The 19,849-nt window shown below is 41.4% G+C and overlaps 1 protein-coding gene across 1 annotated transcript in view; it reads left to right on the forward strand.

Moving 5' to 3' along the window:
* LOC121316412 (potassium channel subfamily K member 2-like) overlaps positions 1 to 19,466 on the forward strand; it is a 75,629-nt gene extending 56,163 nt beyond the window's left edge. The window contains exons 5-7 of the mRNA XM_041251483.1: positions 3,477 to 3,663; positions 4,780 to 4,919; positions 19,146 to 19,466. Coding sequence (XP_041107417.1) covers positions 3,477 to 3,663; positions 4,780 to 4,919; positions 19,146 to 19,466 — 648 coding nt within the window. The remainder of the gene's footprint in view (positions 1 to 3,476; positions 3,664 to 4,779; positions 4,920 to 19,145) is intronic.
* Positions 19,467 to 19,849: the final 383 nt, after the last annotated feature.

The following is a 19,849-nucleotide window of genomic DNA, read 5'->3' on the forward strand; positions in this document are numbered from 1 at the left end:
ATATATATATATCATTAAAACACAAACACATTTTGTGGTTTTAATTTTAGCTGCAGGAGTTGGTTGCCTAGTTACTAAATGCAGCAGAGTAGCACACGTAATGAAGCAAGGGAAAATCATGGGTAAAAACAGAATCAGAGTTTCCTTAATGCAATCCCAAAATCTGGATTCGGGAGCTGAATTTACCATACCTGGGATTGCGACCACTAAATACATCACACGTAGTTCATCACATGATTATAGGTGAACTCGGTTGATTAAAGATCAGATAATTGACTCCCCACTGTATTCAGGAGTCTCTTTGGAAACACTTGTATTCACTTCCTATTCGGCAAGGTCATTATAAATAGTAGAAAAGAGTCTGCACTGTAAATGTTTATCACATTCTCATTTACTCCCTACCTCAGCATAATTATGTGGGCATTTAAAAAGTTTACAATATCAAAACCATTAAGCTCAAGATTAAGCTATAACTAACAATGAAACTTTTTTTTGTTTTAATTAAATCTAGCATAAAAATTATCCAAAGGGTCTCTGTACAACTTTGTCACTTTGCACTTTCTTCCTTCGTTTTCGTTTTGCAAGTAAAAAATGTATCCATTTCAAACAAAGAAAACATTCAACCAGCCCCTATTGCTACTACAAAAATGCAGCCACGGTAATAAATAAAACCAAAAAAAGTATTGAGATTACTATTAATGTTTACTGGAGCATTTATACTTCTATAAAAATGCAGAAACACTGCACTTCACTGATATGACAAGTTGAAAACAGCAAAGATCATGAGCAGTTTACTTTGAGCTGCTAAACAAACATTAAATAGTTATACACAGTGTTTTAGATAATACCATTAGAAAATCATTTTCTTTTACTTTCATTTTTATTTGTGAATTTCCAAGTCATTCTGGATACCCCGACCCTTAGAAATACCCCCGGTTAAAAACCCCTGATCTAGTGCAGACGAGAAAAAAAAAAAAAAAAGTTTGGCAACGAGACAGTTATGGCTATTTTTTTCTGTTGTAAAAATATCCACTGAACTTTATGCAATATCATCACCTTCTAAAGCATTCATTTTTCTATGGATCTTTTGCATTTTGTGATAATTCTGAATTTCAAAATCCATCAACTAGCCTTTTATGTCTTACTTTGATATATCCATATCCATGCTTTAACACCCTAGGTTATTTATTTATTTATTTATTTATTACTTGAAAAGAGAACCACTCCAGTTTTAAACCATACATATTTTTAGCTACTTTAAGTGCCCCTTATGTTTCGCAAACTAGAAGCCAGGAGCTTGGTTCGTTATTGCGAGATTGTAAGCTCAAATACGAAAGTTTTTTCAACCAGTTATCACCAGGGATCCTAGTTTTCCACAATACAAAAAAACTGAAATTCCCAGATTTAAAAAAAAAACCAACTGTTATTCCGCAATTAATATACAAGGCTAAAATTGGGTGCGTGAGTAAAATTGGAAGAAGGGGGTATCCACTGTTCCAACAGTCAGCCACTATGAAAGCCACCCTCCTCTCCATTGTCTTTAACACCACAATTCGCCCAGATACCTGTATTGTGGAGCTCGGCCACTTTGCCACCACATTTGTAATTTGGAGTCTGTGGTCGCATGTTTGCACATTTAATGAATTGTATCCTTTGCGACATACAGAACCGTGAAAAAGTATTTGCCCACTGTCTGATTTTCTGCATTTTTGTATATTTTTGACACTGAATGTTATCAGATCTTCAACCAAAATCTAATATTAGATAAAAGGTACCCTGAGTGAACAAATAACACAAAATTGATACTTATTTCATTTGTTTATTAAAGAAAGTTATGCAACACCCAGCCCCCTTGTGAAAAAGTAATCGTCTCCTTAGACTCAATAACTGATTACGCAGCAATAACTGCAACCAAATGCTACCTACAATTATTGATCAGTCTCCCACAGCGCCGTGGAAGAATTTCGGTCCACTCCATGTAGAACTGCTTCAACTCTGTGACGTTTGCGAGTTTAAGCATAAACTGCTAGTTTCAGGTCCTGCCACAACATCTCAATGGGGTTTAGATCTAGACTTTGACTAGACCATTCCAAAACTTTAAATGTATTGTTCTTCAACTATTTCATTTGATCGTGGCATTGTGCCTCTAGAAACTGTGTGCTGACAACTTCACTCTGATGGTAAGCGCCAAAGTTAGTCAGATTTATATTATGCAGGGCTGGCCCAAATCAGGCCTGAATGTTAACCAAAGTGTTCTAACAGCTGACGCTAATTATCCCTTTAATTGGGTTGAGTTAACTAGGGGGAGGGGGCAATAACTTTTTCACACCTGAAGATTGCATGTTTGGTTACCTTCACACCAAATAATTGAAAGAAGCACCAAACTTTGGTGTCATTTTTTCTCTGACTCCCTCTATATACTACTACAACCCACAAAGATCTGACCAAATTCAATGTGAAAAATGTAGAATATCAGACAGGGGGCAAATACTTTTTCACAGAACTGTATATAATGGTAATCTTCTCTTGGTGCCTTTATTTTAATTTTTGTAACATCTACTGCCATAACATGGATTAAAAGCCTTCCTTAATGGGTTGTAGCTCTCATACAGTTGGCTACTTAATGTACTGTGAATCCTTTTTTTTTTTTTTTTTTTTTTTTTTTTTTTTTAAGGGCAGTGGTTACATTTTCTATACTGTGGCTATGCCCTGCTCATCACCAGTGTGTCACCCAATACATTTCAAAATGAACTGCTGGCAAGGAATCTTAAAGTAACTAAGATACTGGGCATGATGTCTCTGTTTGCCTGCTCACAAACAGAAAAGTTTAAAAGCTTTTGGATATCCTCCCTCTTCAAGTGGTAATTCAGTATAATTTCTTGATCAGAAAGGATACCAAAGATGCTGCGCATACATCTTCTATTAATTTCTGTGAGCTGATGCCCTCTGTCTCTGTAATTGTCTCTGCCAATGTCTTAAACACACAGCATGCATTAGAGCAGCCATGTTACTCAAAGTTCAAATGCAGGACATGACTGTGATCCACTTGTCGCATTTATACATCAGGTAAATTGGTGTAGGTAGAATACAACAGGTAATACGATCGAGTTGCGTAAGCAACATTATACAGAAATTCTAGTGCAGTTTATTCTGCTTCCGAGATTGTATTGGTATATACAAATGAGCCCCAGGTCTACTCGAGAAATATCCCATATTGAAGCATGTCTTTGTGTATGTTGGGCTTTACAGTATTGCAGACACTGAACACAAGATTGGAGTAATACATATCAAAACTTATTAAGTTGGAGCTCAGTAGCTTTTTTTATTTCTTAGTTGTAATTTGGTATTTTGGGAGCTAAAATATATTGTGCTTCTCTTGAAACATTAACAAAATGACAGGTGATTATTAAATGACGTTAAGCTAGAAACATAACATAACATTGAAACATACTGTGTGACCCACTATTGCTTTGCAGAAATGGAACGTGAGCCAAACCAAGATACGTGTGATATCTACCGTCTTGTTCATCCTCTTTGGTTGCCTGCTGTTTGTAGCCATCCCTGCAATCATATTCCAACATATAGAAGGCTGGAGTACCCTTGAGTCCATCTATTTTGTTGTTATCACCTTAACGACTATTGGGTTTGGTGATTTTGTAGCAGGTAAGGAGAACACTTCATGAAATAACCTTTGTTATGTAACCTGTAATTTAAACAATTGTTATTGTAGGGGAAATTTAAAAAATGTGTTACCTGTGACCAGTGGCAGTCATTTTGTTACCAAAGTCATATGCCTCATCCTGAACTACCATTGTCTATGTCACTAAAACAAAATATTAATATACAGTGGTGACACTAAAAATTATTTTGTCAGATAACTTGCATTTTAATAACCACCATTGTATATACATGGAGAATTGTGAGGGTCTGGAATCAACTCCCCAGTAATGTTGTTGAAGCTGACACCCTGGGATCCTTCAAGAAGCTGCTTGATGAGATTTTGGGATCAATAAGCTACTAACAACCAAACGAGCAAGATGGTCCGAATGGCCTCCTCTCGTTTGTAAACTTTCTTATGTTCTTATATATTACAGTAATGCATAAAGGACAAAAGCAACATTAGTTGATGTGATCATATAATATAGTAATAATGCACTAACCCTATTTTATTATTTATTAAAAATCCTTATACTGTTGACAGCTTTAAAATGATTTATTTTAGTGCTTCTAAATCAACCAGTCGAAAGAGATCAAATGCCAAAATGAGAAAGGATGTAATAGAATTGGTAACAGGAAGAAAATGGATTCACTCATGAATGATAAGAAAGTCATGAAAATTTAAAAGGGTGAAAAGTCTAATCTCCATTTCCAATATTGTAAGTCCAACAGAATGACTGCCAACAAATATGAATTGAGCTGCAAGATGCAGCATTTGTTTTTGATATCAACATAATCTCCATATATTAAACTCATGATTTTCAAAACTTGATTTGTTTTATATATTTAACACATCATTCTATGACTGTTTATGGATCCAGAGCCCTGAGGGGATATACGCTTTAAAACATACAAAAAACATACAAAACCTGCAAAGGGGTACAAAACAAGTCTCACTATTGCCCTTGTACTATTCTCACTACAGGCTTCTTCATCACTTCATTACCACTTCAAAAGGCACATATATTCTAATGTCTCCGCACATTAGAGAAAGATTCAATTGTGCAACCATTTTGAAAAGAATGATTTTACCACAGCTGTATCTGATTTTTTATTGTTTAGGTGGATCGGAAACGGAATACCTGGATTTCTATAAACCGGTTGTGTGGTTTTGGATCCTGGTTGGCCTTGCTTACTTTGCTGCTGTTCTTAGCATGATAGGAGACTGGTTCCGCGTGATATCTAAGAAAACAAAAGAAGAGGTATGTTGGCTGTTACGTTTTGCAATCAAATGTGTGCCATAAGTTAAAGGGATACATTATTTCCCACATAAAGACGATCTATTGAATGTACTGTAGTATTTACTGTAGTTTGTACCTATGGTATTTGTGCAGAATCTATAGAATTCTATAATACCCATTGTAGTACTGGTGTATTGTAGTATATATGATAGTTACTATAGTGATATAGTATATACTGTTGTACTGTACTGTTGTAGATCCTATGGTACCTACTATAAAGGTGTACTAATTTTTTATATATATATATATATATATATATATATATATATATATATATATATATATATATATATATATATATATATATATATATATATATATATATATACACACAGACTAATACCTTATGGAATTGTTACAGAAAAAACATTTTTGTATTGATAACGTCGTAGTGAGTGTATATATATATATATTCATATATATATCTATATATATTATATATATATATTATATATATATATATATATATCAATTATTAGTTAATTGATAGTATTTAAATTTCACAAAAAACATGAATTAGTTAAATTGTAATTCATGATTGATAATTTATTTCTGATTCCTCTCAGTTTCTTAGAATTTTTGAACAACTGCATCATTTCTGTCTTCTCAATTTCTGATTTCATCTGTGACTCAATTTCTGAAAATTGTTGATATATTGTAGCTGAAAGTGAACTAAGATATGACATTTTAGCATGATTGCATACAATGGGGAAAATAATTGAGAATAATTATATTGAGTCCAAAATACCTTTATTAATACTAGTTAAGTATAAAAAAAGAACCCAAGGGTGATATTATAAATAACTAGTGGCTTACCTGAATAAGTCCGGGTAAACTGAAGGACGGATGGTCAGCTGAATCGAGGCAGGTGATAGAGAACAATGGGGACTGGGTCTACGAGAAGTGGGACAGAGAGAAGACACGGACCTGGAGTTGGAGGAGCCCGAACATCTTGAGGCCAAATGCGAGGAGCCTGAAAGTCAAGCACCCAGAAGGGGGAACTTGGTCCGTCCAGCACCCAGAAGTGGGGAGTCGGTAATTCAACAGCCCAAGATGGGGAAGCACAGAGGTCCAGGGCTGAAGGCACCTGCAGGGGAAGATTACCTGCTGTTCCCGCCTCCACCAGCAGAGGGAGAATGTCTGCTGGTTCCACCTCCACTGCTGTGGTAGTACTGCTTGCCATTCCCGTCGCCACCAACAGAGTAAGCGTGCCTGCTAGTCCCACCACCACCAAGAGGAGAGGAGCAGGAGCTGCCTCTGCCTCCACCACCAACATCACCAACCTGGGATGCTTGCACGTCACCGCCCGGGTGTGCCTGCTACTCCGCATCGTCCGGGGTTTCCTGCTGCTCTGTTTTGCCAGGGGTCACTGTCTGGCTTGCCTCCTCTGGGATTGCTGGCAGTTTTGCTTCGCCTAGGGTTGCTGCCATCTCTGCTTCGCTTGGGGCCGATGCCAGCACTGCGTCGTCTCGAGACGCTGCCAACTCTGCTTCGGGGCAGGAAATACTGTGGTCGGAGCCCCAACAGGTGGAGCTGCAGGCTACGAAGAAGTGGGGAGAGGTCCGGAGACCCCCTCCATCAGCAGCAGTGATTGCCTTGGCTGGAGGAGCCAGCCTGTGCACGGTCAGCCTGGCCATGGTTAGTGTTGGGTTGGGAGGAGGACCTCCCACCATGGCTGTCACTCATGGACCAATCGGTGCCCCTGTTCCTGGGCCGGAGCATTGACTGGGACTTTGGGTCTAAGCGGAGAGGTGGCCATTGGGGCCGGGGGGTTATGTGGCAGGGCGGTAGAAAAAGGGGCACATATACCATACCAGTCAAAAGTTTGAGTACACCTGCTTGAAACCAGGTTTTTCATGATTATCTATGCTTTTAACTGTATAAACTTGTCTATAAACGCTTAATATTTAATTATATGATGTGTACTTATAAGCTGATAATCACAAGTGAATTGCATTCACAAATTTAATTTTTAAATGAAAATGTAAATCTTGTCAATTTCAATGAAATGATTACAGTCTGAGGCCCAAGTCAGTCAAGTCTGAAATGTGTATAACATGACGTTAGAACACTGGCCTAAGTATAAAAGTGTCTGTTACATGTTCTGAGTTAACTAGCATATTACCCAATTAACCTTTTGTCACCAATTATTGTTAACAGGTGAGGGTCCATGATTACTATAAATATAGGTAGCATAGGCACAAGTTTGTCATTCCTGAATGTAAGGGAGCAGAAAATGGCAAAATACGCTCAGTTAAGCAAAGAAAAAGACAGTCTGTAATTTAAGAAATGAAGGTCAATCTTTAAAACAAAATCGCAAAAACTTTGCAAGTGTCTAACTGCTGTGGCCAAGACCATCAAACGATTTGAAGAAACTGGCACTCATGAGGACCGAACAAGGTCAGGTAGGCCAAGGGTGACCTCAGAATCAGAGAACAAGTTAATTCGAGTCACAAGTCTGTGAAACCAGCGATTAACAGCCCCTGAAATACAAGCTCAGCTAAATGCTACTAGAAGTACAGATGTTTCAACATCAACTGTTCAGAGGAGATTGCATGAAGCTGGCCTAACTGGAAGAATTGCTGCAAAGAAACCATTGTTAAGAGTGCAGAATAAGAGGAAGAGACTTGCCTGGGCCAAAAAATACATAAACTGGACGTTTGAGGAGTGGAAGTCGGTCTTATGGACCGATGTGTCAATTTGAAATATTTGGGTCCAACCGCAGAGTATTTGTAAGACGCAGAGAGGGTGAGTGCATGAGTTCTGCATGTGAGGTTCCCACTGTCAAGCATGGAGGAGGCAGTGTCATGGTCTGGGGTTGCTTTGCTGGTGACAGAGTTGGTGGTCTTTACCAAGTCCATGGCAAGCTCAACCAGCATGGTTGGTTGTGCAGTCCTTTATTCTTCAGCAAGATAATGACCCAAAACACACCTCAAAGTTGTGCAAGAACTATCTGGCGAAGAAGGAAAGTGAAGGACAACGTAAGGTTGCGAATGCAACCCCAGTTCTCTGAAAGAGAAAATAGCCATCAACTAATGGGTATTGCTGTCAGGTCAGAATTATGCTGAGCTTAATATAAAAGTTGCCTTTAGGCCTCCGTAGCTCCGATGTCAGCACCCCGCCCCTCGGGTGCTGAATGAATATGTAGAGAGTAGGAAGCCCAGTCTCTTTTGCTTTAGGCCGCAAGGGCTACTGAAGCGACCTCGCTGCTTGATGGCTATTTTCTCTTTCAGAGAACCGAGGTTGCATCCACAACCTTGCGTTCTCTTTCAATTCTAAAATAGCTATCAACTAATGGGTACTGTATACCAAAGCAGTCGAGAGGGAGACCATGCGGCAGTAGGACAGGATCGGTCTACATTTAAAAAATACACGGAACAGCGCCTCAGCGTGTGGTTCGAAAGACATATGTCCTAACGCTGTTCTATGAACAGATGGTCTTTAACAGTACTAAATCGTACCGGGATACTCTTACCTCATGGGTAACGCTGGAAAGCATACTCAAAGAGTACAGCCGTCTAATCCAGACTAACACCAAGTGGTCTCTTCCACTGGTATAATAGAGTTCAAGACCAAAGCTCCAAAGAGTGGAGCAGAGGAATCCAGCACATTCAGTCTGTAGAACCTCATGAAAGTGTGTGGCGTAGCCCAGCTAGCCACAGCACATATTTCAGACACTGGGACAAGAGGGCCCAGGACGTCGCAGTACCCTTGGTAGAATGCGCCTTCAATTGCCCCGGAGGGGAAAAGCCAGCAGATTCATAAACCAGAGCAATGGCGTCCACTACCCAATGGGACAGGCGCAGTTTAGACAATGCCTGACCCAGTTTCCTAGAACCATAGCACACAAACAACTGTTCGGTGTGTCTGACACTCCTTGTACAGTCAATATAGCACCTCAATGCCCGCACCGGGCAGAGTATGTGCAACCGTTGGTCCTCCAGAGAAGAGAGGGGAGGAGGATGGAATGCCATCAACTGCACAAATTGGTTCATGTGGAACGGGGATATTACTTTCGGGTGTCGAGTCGAGTCTGGTCGCATGGAGACTCTAGACCAGTCTCCAGGGAAGCGAGTGCAAGAAGGGTGCACTGAAAGTGCATGCAGCTCACTCACCCGTTTTGCTGAAGCAATTGCCAGCAAAAACGCAGTCGTTAAGGACATGAGCTTCAGATCCACAGTGTGGAGTGGCTCAAATGGGGCTTTTGTAAGGGCTTTCAGCAGCACATCAAGGCTCCATGAGGGAAGGCTAGATGTCCTGGGAGGACGTAGCCTCCTCGTACCCTTAAGAAATTGGGACACTAGGAAATGGTTTCCAGGCGATAACCCATCTATGCACGTGTGACAAGCAGATATGGCTGCCAGGTACACCTTCAATGTGGAAGAGGACCTACCGTCATCTAATAATCTCTGGAGAAACTGCAAGATAACTGCCATGGGGCAGGTAACTGGGTCCTGGCCATAGGCCAGTCACCAGTCCTGAAATAACTGCTAAATTGAGCTCTTGCGCTCTGAATAGTGGCAATAACTGCTGATGACAGCCCTAGAGCTGACAGGGATTCCCATTCAGGGGCCAGACCCTTAGCTACATCAGCTGGGTGTTCGGGTCACAGGGCCTCAGAGAGGAGATCCGTCCACAGGGAGATCTGCCTCGGCTGGCCGTGCAGGAGTTGCACCAGGGTCAAAAACCAGGTCCTTCTGGGCCACCAAGGAGCCACCAGAAGCACTGTAGCTTTCTCTACCCTGACCTTCTCTAGGAAGGCAGGGAGCAGTGGTATCGGTGGGAAGGCATAAAGGATACAAGCGGGCCACTCGTGAGCCAGGTCGTTGACTCCTGAGGAATTGTCGAAGTCTCTCATCGAGAACCAGAGGGCAGGGTGTAGACTCCTGCGAGGCAAAGAGATCTGTGTCTGCTCTGCTGAACCACTCCCAGATGCATTCCACCGCCCTGGGGTGCAGACGCCATTCTGAGGCCCGGGGACCTCCTCTGGAGATGAGATCCGTGGCATGGTTGAGTCGGCCCAGTAAGTGGACTGCTCGAAGAGAAGCCAGCCGGGGCTGCTACCACAGTAACAGCCAAACTGCCTAGGGCGCCAGTTGCCACTCTGCAGGCCGACCGCACTGCGGGACAAGTGCTGCCAGGCATGCCATAGGCGCATGAGCAGGCCTGGGCGTTGGCTGTCGTCCCTACAGGGGGAAGCCCTAGCAGTCAGGCTTCCGTGGAAGCAGCTGGGCATACTGCCTTGATGCCTCCCTGGTCTTCAGAGTCCTCTGAAGCATCTCCTCCACTGTGGGGCAAAACGTTTGGCCAGCACTTGTCCTGCTCTTGAACTCTAGCCTGGGAAAGCCAGAGTTGCCGTCTGGTGACCACCAGCGCTGCAACGCATCGGCCCTCCACTCTGGCCGTGAGTTGGGCCAGTCTGGTGACTGCCTCAGAAAACTTGTTCAGCTCTTGTCTGGGAGCCACGGTGACCATATCAGGGAGCTCCTTAATAAGGATGGCCTGATAGACAGAGAGCATGCTCGACACATTGGAAAGCCAAGCAGCTTGGGAGCAAGCGGCATACACCTTCTTGAGGTCCATCTCTGTTGTCCGACACTGTCTGTTAGGACATTGTAGGTCCTTGGCCGGTCCAATGTCTGGTGCCTGTGTGAGGGCCGCAATGGAGGAGTCCACCGGGGGGAAGGCTGCCAAGCCAGAACCCTCCGCTCCCTGCATGGAAAAAAAAACCCAAGCTCCAGCCACAGTGCTAGGTGCTGACGCTGGGTTGGACCAGGAAGACTGGATCTCCCTGACAAAGTCGGGGAAAGGGGGCAGTGTCCTGTTCTGTACTGGCTTAACTGAGGAGAACCAGGAGCCCTTCCATTCCATCCGTAGACGTGGAGCAGCTCGTTCAACCAAAGCCACAAACACTGGCCCTGGAGATACCTCCGGTTCCGGTTGCAGCTCATCCACCAAGTTGCAAGAAGGTCCCTCCTGCACAAGCTCATCGTCACCAGACGCCTGCAGAGAGAGAATTTCCTCTTCATAGTCCGAGATGGCCTCAAGCTCAAGCTCAGGCTCAACAGTCGGAACTGGAGCAGCCGTGGTGCCATGGGCCAACAACATACTCAACATGAGTGACTGTTGTCCCATTACCACTTCTATTAAAACGACCAGTCTGGTCCGTGAGGGCTGAGATGCCGCTAGGCTGTTTGTCCCTAGGGGACCTGGGGCGCACACGCTTCCACGCGGGAGGTGAATGCTCCTTAGGAGGGAAGCACCAAAGCTGCCCCACGCTCCTGGTAGGTGAACGAGAGCGTCGCCTGAGAGACAGGGAGGGTGTCCTGGATAGTTGCAGGTGGGCAGGAGATGATGCTGTACCACCTGAAGGGGGAACAGACAATGAGATCTCCTGCTAGAAGGAGATCCCAGCCCTACTGCCCTGTTGGCTCTAGCCTTTAGGACCCGCCTCTGGAACTTCCCGCAGGTAGCGCTGAATGCTGTGTCGGTCAGTGCCAAAGCAGCATGTTCTGGACCCAGGCATGAAACACAGAATTCATGCAGGTCCTCTGGGGGCATTTTTCGTCTACAAGAGCTGCATTCATGGAAACCCGGCATAGCGCACAGCACTTGCCCGGGTTGCACAGTGGGTACAAATGTGCACAGGAGTTAGTATGCGCACAGGGTGCATGATAAGTGCACGGGCACAGAACAGATGTTCCACGATGAGTGCACAGGGTGCTCAGATGCGCATGGAGAGCGCACAAGCCACAGGTGCGTGGATAGATGTACGCACGCATTTGCACGGGTATGCATGGGGTGCACGGGCACGGTTGTGCATGGGGCACAGGTGTGCAGGGGGTGCATGGGCACGGAAGTGCACGGCTACACAGGTATGCACAGGTGTGCACGGAGCACAGGCGTGCACGGCAAGGATGTGCTTTATATGCACAGGGCATGGGTGTGCAAGGGAGTGCAAGGATGTGCACGGCACAGTGCACGGTGCACATGGGCAAGGATGTGCACGGGGTACGGGTGCGCTTGAGCGCGTGTCGCTGCGAGAGTGTGGCGAGACACAGTTGGGGAATAATCCCTCAGAAAACCAGATTAAAATTTAGATCGGGAAATCTAAGCCAACACACAGGGAAAAAATTCTGTTTGCAGCTAGTGTCTGGAGCAGGCTATGATCTAAAAAGATCGCTGCTATAGTGTTCCGTCTGGTCCACGGCCAACATACACACACCTCGTGTTTCTCTCTGAAAGAAAACAAAACAAATGTTAGTACAACTAATAAAATCTACAGGTAATAACAATAAGCTCTCAAAGTAATAAATAATAATAGTGAGACAGACTTAGAGTCAGCAAGCTGAAAGAGCGAGAACGCTCGGATAAGCGGCTCAGCCGAGTGTTTAAGGGGCAGTGCCAGCCAGCACACCGAATGAGAGCTAAAGGCAGGCACAAAATTCAAACGAGCCCAGTGAATTGCGGTCTGCGCTCAGCAAACGTAACTAGCTTTTCAGCGAGATAAACCCGGGGAAGGGGCAGCCGCCAGCTTCCCATGCACAATTAAGGAAATAGAGGGTACAAACACTGAATTTGATCTTTTATTTTTTAATAATCAGAGTGTTGTAGAACAACAAATAAGTTATGCTCAATCCTGATCAGCAACTGAAAGCAAGAGGCTGGGCTTCCTACACTCTGCATAGTCATACAGCACCCAAGGGGCGGGGCACTGATGTCAGAGCTATAGAGACCTAAAGGCAGCTTTTATATTAAACGTAGCATAATCCTATCACCTGACAGCGATACCCATTAGTTGACTGCTATTTTCAAATTGAAAGAGAACTCAATCTTGTGACCTGGCCTGCCCAGTCTCCAGACCTCAATCCCATGGAATTTGTTTGGGACGAACTAGACAGAAGTCAAAGCAAAGCTACCCACAAGTGCCCTACATCTCTGGGAACTGCTGCAGAAGAGCTGGGAAGACATGTCGGGTGATTTCCTGCCGAAATTTGTTAACCGAATGCTTAGTGTTTGTGAGGCTGTTATTAAGGCAAAGGGTGGCTATTTTGAGGAATCCAAGATTTAGAGACAAGTTTCAGTTCTCTTAAACATTGCTTTGATACTCCTTATGTTTTGTATATTGTAACATGTGTTTTCATTTTCAAGTATTTACAGAAACGTATACAATGTAAAACATTGTCAATTGTGAACTAGTTTCCAGCAAGTGTACTCAAACTTTTGACTGGTACTGTATAAGGGGGCAGGGGCAAAGCCCTGCTGTTTAAAATGTGTTGTGTTTATTATTTAAAGAAAATGTTTATTTTAGAACGGGTTAGAAGGTGGCCATCTCCCGATTTAATTACTTGGTTAATTTGTTGCTAATCGGATATGGTCACCAGTGTAAAAACCCTGCTGTTTTCCCTGTTCCTGATCAATGAAAGCAATTGCCCAACCTGACCTAAGTTTTGTTGTGTTTTATGTGTTCAAGATTTGTTTGAATATTTATTTTGCGCAGTGTTTTTTGTTAAAACTTGTAACAAACCCAATCCTTACGCAATGTCCAATAACTAGTATTTTTTGACGGAAATACAAATAAACTACCCTGAACAAATAAACTACCCTGAACAATAAAAGTCTCCAAAGCAGTAGGATTGCACGACAGAACCAAGAAAAATTGCGGGGTAAGTCAGGATTGTTTACACCAAATAGAACATAGGAAGACAATTAAACCAGAAGACAGTTCAAATAGCAGATGTTATTGAATATGTGTGGAATATTATACTTGAGACAGATGTATCAAACATTTGGAGTACATGAGTTTTAAACAGACAGCATTTGAACCCTTCTAAATGTTTACCACAGTCCATCAGGCAGTCCTTATAGAAAGAAAAAAAAAATGTCCATGAAGCAACCACCAATACTTTAAAAGTCCCAAAATATTATCCAATCCGTATTGCAAATGTAATTGAAACAGAAAAGTTGAAACACAACAAAAATGAAACTTCTGTGCTGGGTGCTCGTTAATCCCCAATAAACAAAAATGATAATACTCCAAAAAACAGTCAGAACAGCCCAGATAATCCAGCAGAAAAAAATAAGATTCCTCCCCATTAGGGGATCTCACCCAGTTCTTCCTTGGTCCTGTAGAGCTTGGATTTTCCAACCAGATAAAAAGACAAAAAGTGATGATGATAACTGGATTAGTCACTGTTGTTGCTCTTAGGATCCATATCAACAATTTGAATGATGTGGATAGTTTCAGTTTGGCAGGAGATTAGATAATTGGTTAATTTAAACTGGAAAAATGGCAGATTAGAGAAAATACTGTTTCTAACAACCAAAAGATTATTGCTTCCTGATTTTTCCTTTACAGACCAGCAAACTCCCTCTTCAAACACTCTGCATCCACAAAAAACCACACCCAAAAAAGAATCACCCCAGCAAAAAAGGAACCAACCTCTCCACCAGGAAGTAATAGTCCTATTTAAAGAGCCACCAATTAAGATACTTAGACTTAATGATACATCAAGCCCAATAAGACCTTTGCGAAGGCAATTAAGGAAAACACCTGAATCTAAATAGAATGTCCATGAGGCAATTAAAGAAAAGATCCTCAGTTAAAACAGGAGAGAAAGTCCAGTGCAGAGATAAACCCCTACCAAAAGTTAACAGTAAATTGAAATAGCTTCACCTAATTTTACCTTATGGAATCCGAAAGGCCCACTTTAAAAATGAGAACAAAATTACTTATTTAGCAATTTAACAGAAATTAAATTAACCTGGCCAGGTATTCTGAAACTCAATTAAGAGCAACAGGCAGTAAATTACTTATGCTCCATTCATGGAGCTAGTGCTACAAACTGTTTATTTTTTTTTTGGTTAAAAATAACCGGCTCTGCAGCGCCTTTTGCACCCGATCTCCCTTTGTGTTTTTGCAGTTCCTGCATCTGGCCTGACGTCACCATCCCTGTCACAGATACACAGATGCATAAAAACTACAATAAAACCTGTACAATCTGGCATAGTTTGGGACCTGAAAATTGTGCCAGGTTAGACAGTGTGCTAGATTACAGTTACAGTACCTACAAAAAGATAACATGACAAAACTGTCAGAATGCTTAAAAAAAACTTTAATACTAAACAGTACAATAAATACAAAATACACGTACCAGTACTTGTTATTAGTATGAGACTGTTTAAACCATTCCCATAGAAAGATGTCCACTTTTTCATACTGTACCTGCATGTGGGATTGTGACAGAGACAGAATGATTCTTGGTGATAAATCTCCCTCCCGACCTGTGAGGTTATGGTATAAAAAGAACAGAGTGCCCTGGACTGGGTGGCCTGACAATTCATTCCCAAGGTTAGGTGGAAGTTGGCTATCTAGAAAGGGGGCACAGTTGCGGTACATTAAGTCATCACTTCAGAGGGAAAGAAATGTGTCCACCGTGGATTGGAAGAGAAACGATTGCACTCACTAACCAAGAGGGCGTGACTGAAGGTACAAATAGGGGACGTGGACGTGATCTGTTCCTTTATGGATAAGAGAACACTAAAGGACGAGTGAAATATAACCGTGAGTGTTTAGTGTTTGTTTGTTTTGTCGAGTCTAATTGTACTGTTTGTTATTTATTAGACAGCTAACACTGTTGCTTAAGGCCAGCACAGACCTGGACAACACTACACCATTGTTCACGGATTGATTGTATAGTCACCACTTGAACATTAGCACACACTGTGAACTTGTGATTGTGTGTGTGTGTCTTGTGTGTGTTTAATAACTATGTTTATTATTTCTGGACTGTAACCTGTACTTTAACTGTGCAATACACATTGCTGTGTATTGCCTAGGATTATTATTTGCGGTCACAAAAGACCTGGAATTACAAAACCTCCACTCCAAATAAAACATTGTTTGGACATTAAAATCACTTGTTTGTCGTTACTTGGGCACCGCTCCACCTCTACACCTGCACACTGCAAAGCACTTTGCCACAGGGATTCAGGCATTTGCTTCTGTCATTCAGGTTTTCTGCATATTACTTTTAAGTACAGTAGGCATCTTTTCTTTACAGAATGTCTGAAATGGTTGGTTTGTGATTTAGCATTTTTCACCTATCACCTATAGTTAAGGCTATGATTTTGGCACGGTAAATTTTTAGTACAATTCACGTGTGAGTTGCAAACAAAAAAACAAGAATTCAAGGAAAGGTCACCAAATAATGTAGCTTTAGCTACATCAACATACACAAGAGCTTTTAAATAGTACACCAAAATCAATAAAGACTATTGCTTTTGACTACTGACAAGTTTATATGTTATTTTGGAGTAAAAAACTATGTTAATAATGTGCAGGCTTTCACACCGGCCGCACAGCGAAACAGATGGTGTCTGAAATAAACTGTCTTCCTATTTCTCTGTGCGCATCCGGCATAAATGTATTTATTTAATATATATATATTTAAAAAAGGTGAATAAGTATACATTAGGCATGACAGGGTGCGTGATTTACTCTAATATCACCACGGCCAGGGTGTGTTGCAAGTCACAAGGTTATAGCACAAACCGCTCAGGTTGTGCTATAACTAGAGTATACCACACGCCCTGAAGTGCCTTGGGTTAACTAACTAAATAAAAAATAAGTTTTTTTTTATAAGCAAAAAATATCCTTCTGCCTAAAGCTAAGCTAAGAAAAATAGTTCCATATACAGTAACTTAAAAAAAAAAAATCAAGTAGTGCTGGGATGAACACTGGAATTTCATGTTTGTATATTCACTCAATTTATATATTCGTTCAGATATTTGTTAGTTTTCAAAAAGTAATAAAAGCCATTATATTACTTGGAATGCAAGCGGGGGCAGTGTAGCGACGGGGGCGTGGCCCCTGTGTGTGTGCCTGTATTTTACAGCAAGATGTTACAGTGTGTAACGTTAAAGTAGAAAAATATCCATCAATTAACTACAAAACAAATGATGCCCAATAGCAGTTCAGGTTAGATGTTGTTTTGTTTATTCCCGAAATAAATAGTACATAAAGTTCATACCGCATTTTATTTATTTAAGCTTTTTTTCATTCCTTGCCATTGCCGTTTCTTCACAGTAAACAGTGGCCATAGTCACGTTTTCATAAAGTAATAACATGAGGTTTACTTGTGCCTTTCTGTAGTTGAAAAAGCCAACAAAAACTGAAATTTAACTTAAAACAAACATGGAAATGGCAGTGTAAAATGAAGGGGAAAATACTCACCATTTTGATTCTCGTTTATTACATTCCACATAACAGAAAATGGCAACAAAAAATATATAATATATACAATATGTACAAAATCACTACAGAACATTTCCAGCAAGTTGGGCACTGTTTAAGTGAGGCATTTCAAAATGATGTGCTTGCCCTTTTTCTGTCCCAGAAAACAACACGCCTTTTTGACCCAGATGACTTTCCATAGAAATCACTATGCATGCACGAACATAATCTGGTTTGTTTACTTTTTCACTGTTTAAAACTTTTAAATAGAGGCTCAAGAGCTGCTGTGTTGATCCTGTGATTTATTGTATACAGTTGTAGTTAAAAGTTTACATACCCCAATGAGTCCCACTTGCAGCCAGTTCACTTTGAATATCTTTGGCAGTCAATCTCGGATTGTTATTAACATTCCTTACAATTCTTCTGCTTGTTCTTGGTGAAATAACCTTCTTCCTTCTAGACCGAGGGAGCGTTGTGACAGTGCCACAAGTCTTGTACTTCTTGATATTTGAAACAGTAGTTGAAATCTAGCTTTATAATAATAAATATTTTTCTGGCTAAGGTCTTCAGATAGCTCTTTACATTTTCCCATATTGACTTATTGTTAATGTCAGCAATCATCCTATGCCTAACTGTGACAGAGACAGAAATACTCTTGGTGATAAATCTCTCTCCCGATCTGCGAAGGCGCTGTGTAAAGGGAAAAGAGTGTCCAGGACTGGATGGCCAGACAATGAATTCCCAGGGTTAAGCAGAAGTCGGCCATCTAGAAAGGGAATGGAGCTACAGTACACTAAGTCATCGACCAGGAAGGGAAAAGATGTGGCAGCCGTTGATTGGAGGAGTGGTTGCAATCATTAACCAAGGGGGCGTGATTGACGGTATATAAGGGGACATAGTGAGGTGATCTGTTCCTTTGTTATGGTTAATGCTGAATTGGAAACGGGAACCAGCATTGTTATTGTGAGTGTTTTGTTTGTTAAAATACTTGTTTGTTGTTAGACGGCTAACACGGCCAGCACGAAACCCGAACAACATTGAACTTGTTACGATTAATTGTTGTTTTAAGCACTATAGCACTCACTGTGGACTTGTGATTGTGTTTGTGTTAAGTGTGGGTGATTAAATATCAGTACTGTTATTTCGGGACTTAACTTATGGATTAACAGATCAATACACTACACTGTGTTGCCTGTTATTTATTGTTTACTGTTGTCAAACTGTTGATTACAAATAAATAAACCATCATTTCCCCAGTACTTCGTTGTTTGTCCTTGTCTTGAGCACTGCATCACCGCTACACCTCCGTACTGCAAATCACTTTGCCACACTAACCCTTTTTATACTTTCCAAGAATGTTCACCTACAATCCAGACTTTTCTAGAATTAAGTTCTGCATTATCATATTGAAAAATACTAGCACCTTGTACAGTACTATCATAGCATCAAAGGGTATGAATTCTTTTTAGAATTAGAATTAGAATTACAATTAAATAAAATAAATTAAGTGCCTAATCACATTTTTTTTACATGCATTTCACTGATTTTTGTTCAAATTCACGATTTTTACAATTTACGTGACCTCTGTGACAAAATCATAGCAGCTTTACCTATAGTCAAATGTTTTGACAAGTCATTATCAACCGTATGTATGTGTTCAGGTTTGTTGTGGGCTTCACCCCTGGGAGATTAGGTGTAAAAAAATATTGTAATGGTTTTATTTTAAACAAGCTGGACATACAGTGTTCACTCACATGTATGAGTAAGGTTATTATCACTATATAGTCACTTCACAGGAAATATCGGAGGTGATAGAGTTAATAAAGACATGAGCTAGTAAAGTGAAATATAGAAAAGATGGGTGTTAGTTGTGAAGGAGGATTTTCTGGTATTTTTGTCCTGCATTTTGATATCCAGTTAAATTCCCTTCTCGTGTATTTGGTCTATTTCAGGTGGGAGAGTTCCGTGCCCATGCTGCAGAATGGACAGCCAATGTCTCAGCAGAGTTCAAAGAGACTCGCAGGCGCCTGAGTGTGGATATCTATGACAAGTTGCAACGAGCTGCTTCCATCAAACGCAAACTGTCAGCGGAGCTGGGGCTGAACCCCAATCAAGAGCTGACTCCGGGCATGAGGACTCTCTCCGTTAACTTTACAGATGAACGAGAAAGAGATGCCCCACAAACCTTGACAAAAAACGACAACCTTTATCTGAATGGCTTGAGTGCACAGTACGCCAGTGAGGAAATTGCTGTCATTGAACACATTAAATAAATCTAACAGTGGATTCTTATTCATCCACAGTAATTTTCATGATATCTATGAACTGCATTGAACCCAGTATGTACCAGTGATATTGGATTACAAGAGTTTACTGCACTTTGAGCATTGGTAGGTCAAGGTGAAATCAATGTATATTGCATAAAAGCAATGACTGTCAAGTGAGGATAAATCCTTTTTTTAAATGAATTGGGAAATCAGCTTGGATCAATTGGCTCAGTGATACATCACCATATGTGGCTTGGTATGGATGCTGACAATTTGGTTGGTACGTTGACTTCTTTATTTTGTATTGACTACTGGATAAGAGACACTAATGGATTACTTCATGCCTGGCACCAACTGCATTTGTGTCTACAAAGGAGAATTTCTAGCTC

The sequence above is a fragment of the Polyodon spathula genome, chromosome 5 (genome assembly GCF_017654505.1).
Source record: "Polyodon spathula isolate WHYD16114869_AA chromosome 5, ASM1765450v1, whole genome shotgun sequence".
Classification (NCBI taxonomy): domain Eukaryota; kingdom Metazoa; phylum Chordata; class Actinopteri; order Acipenseriformes; family Polyodontidae; genus Polyodon; species Polyodon spathula.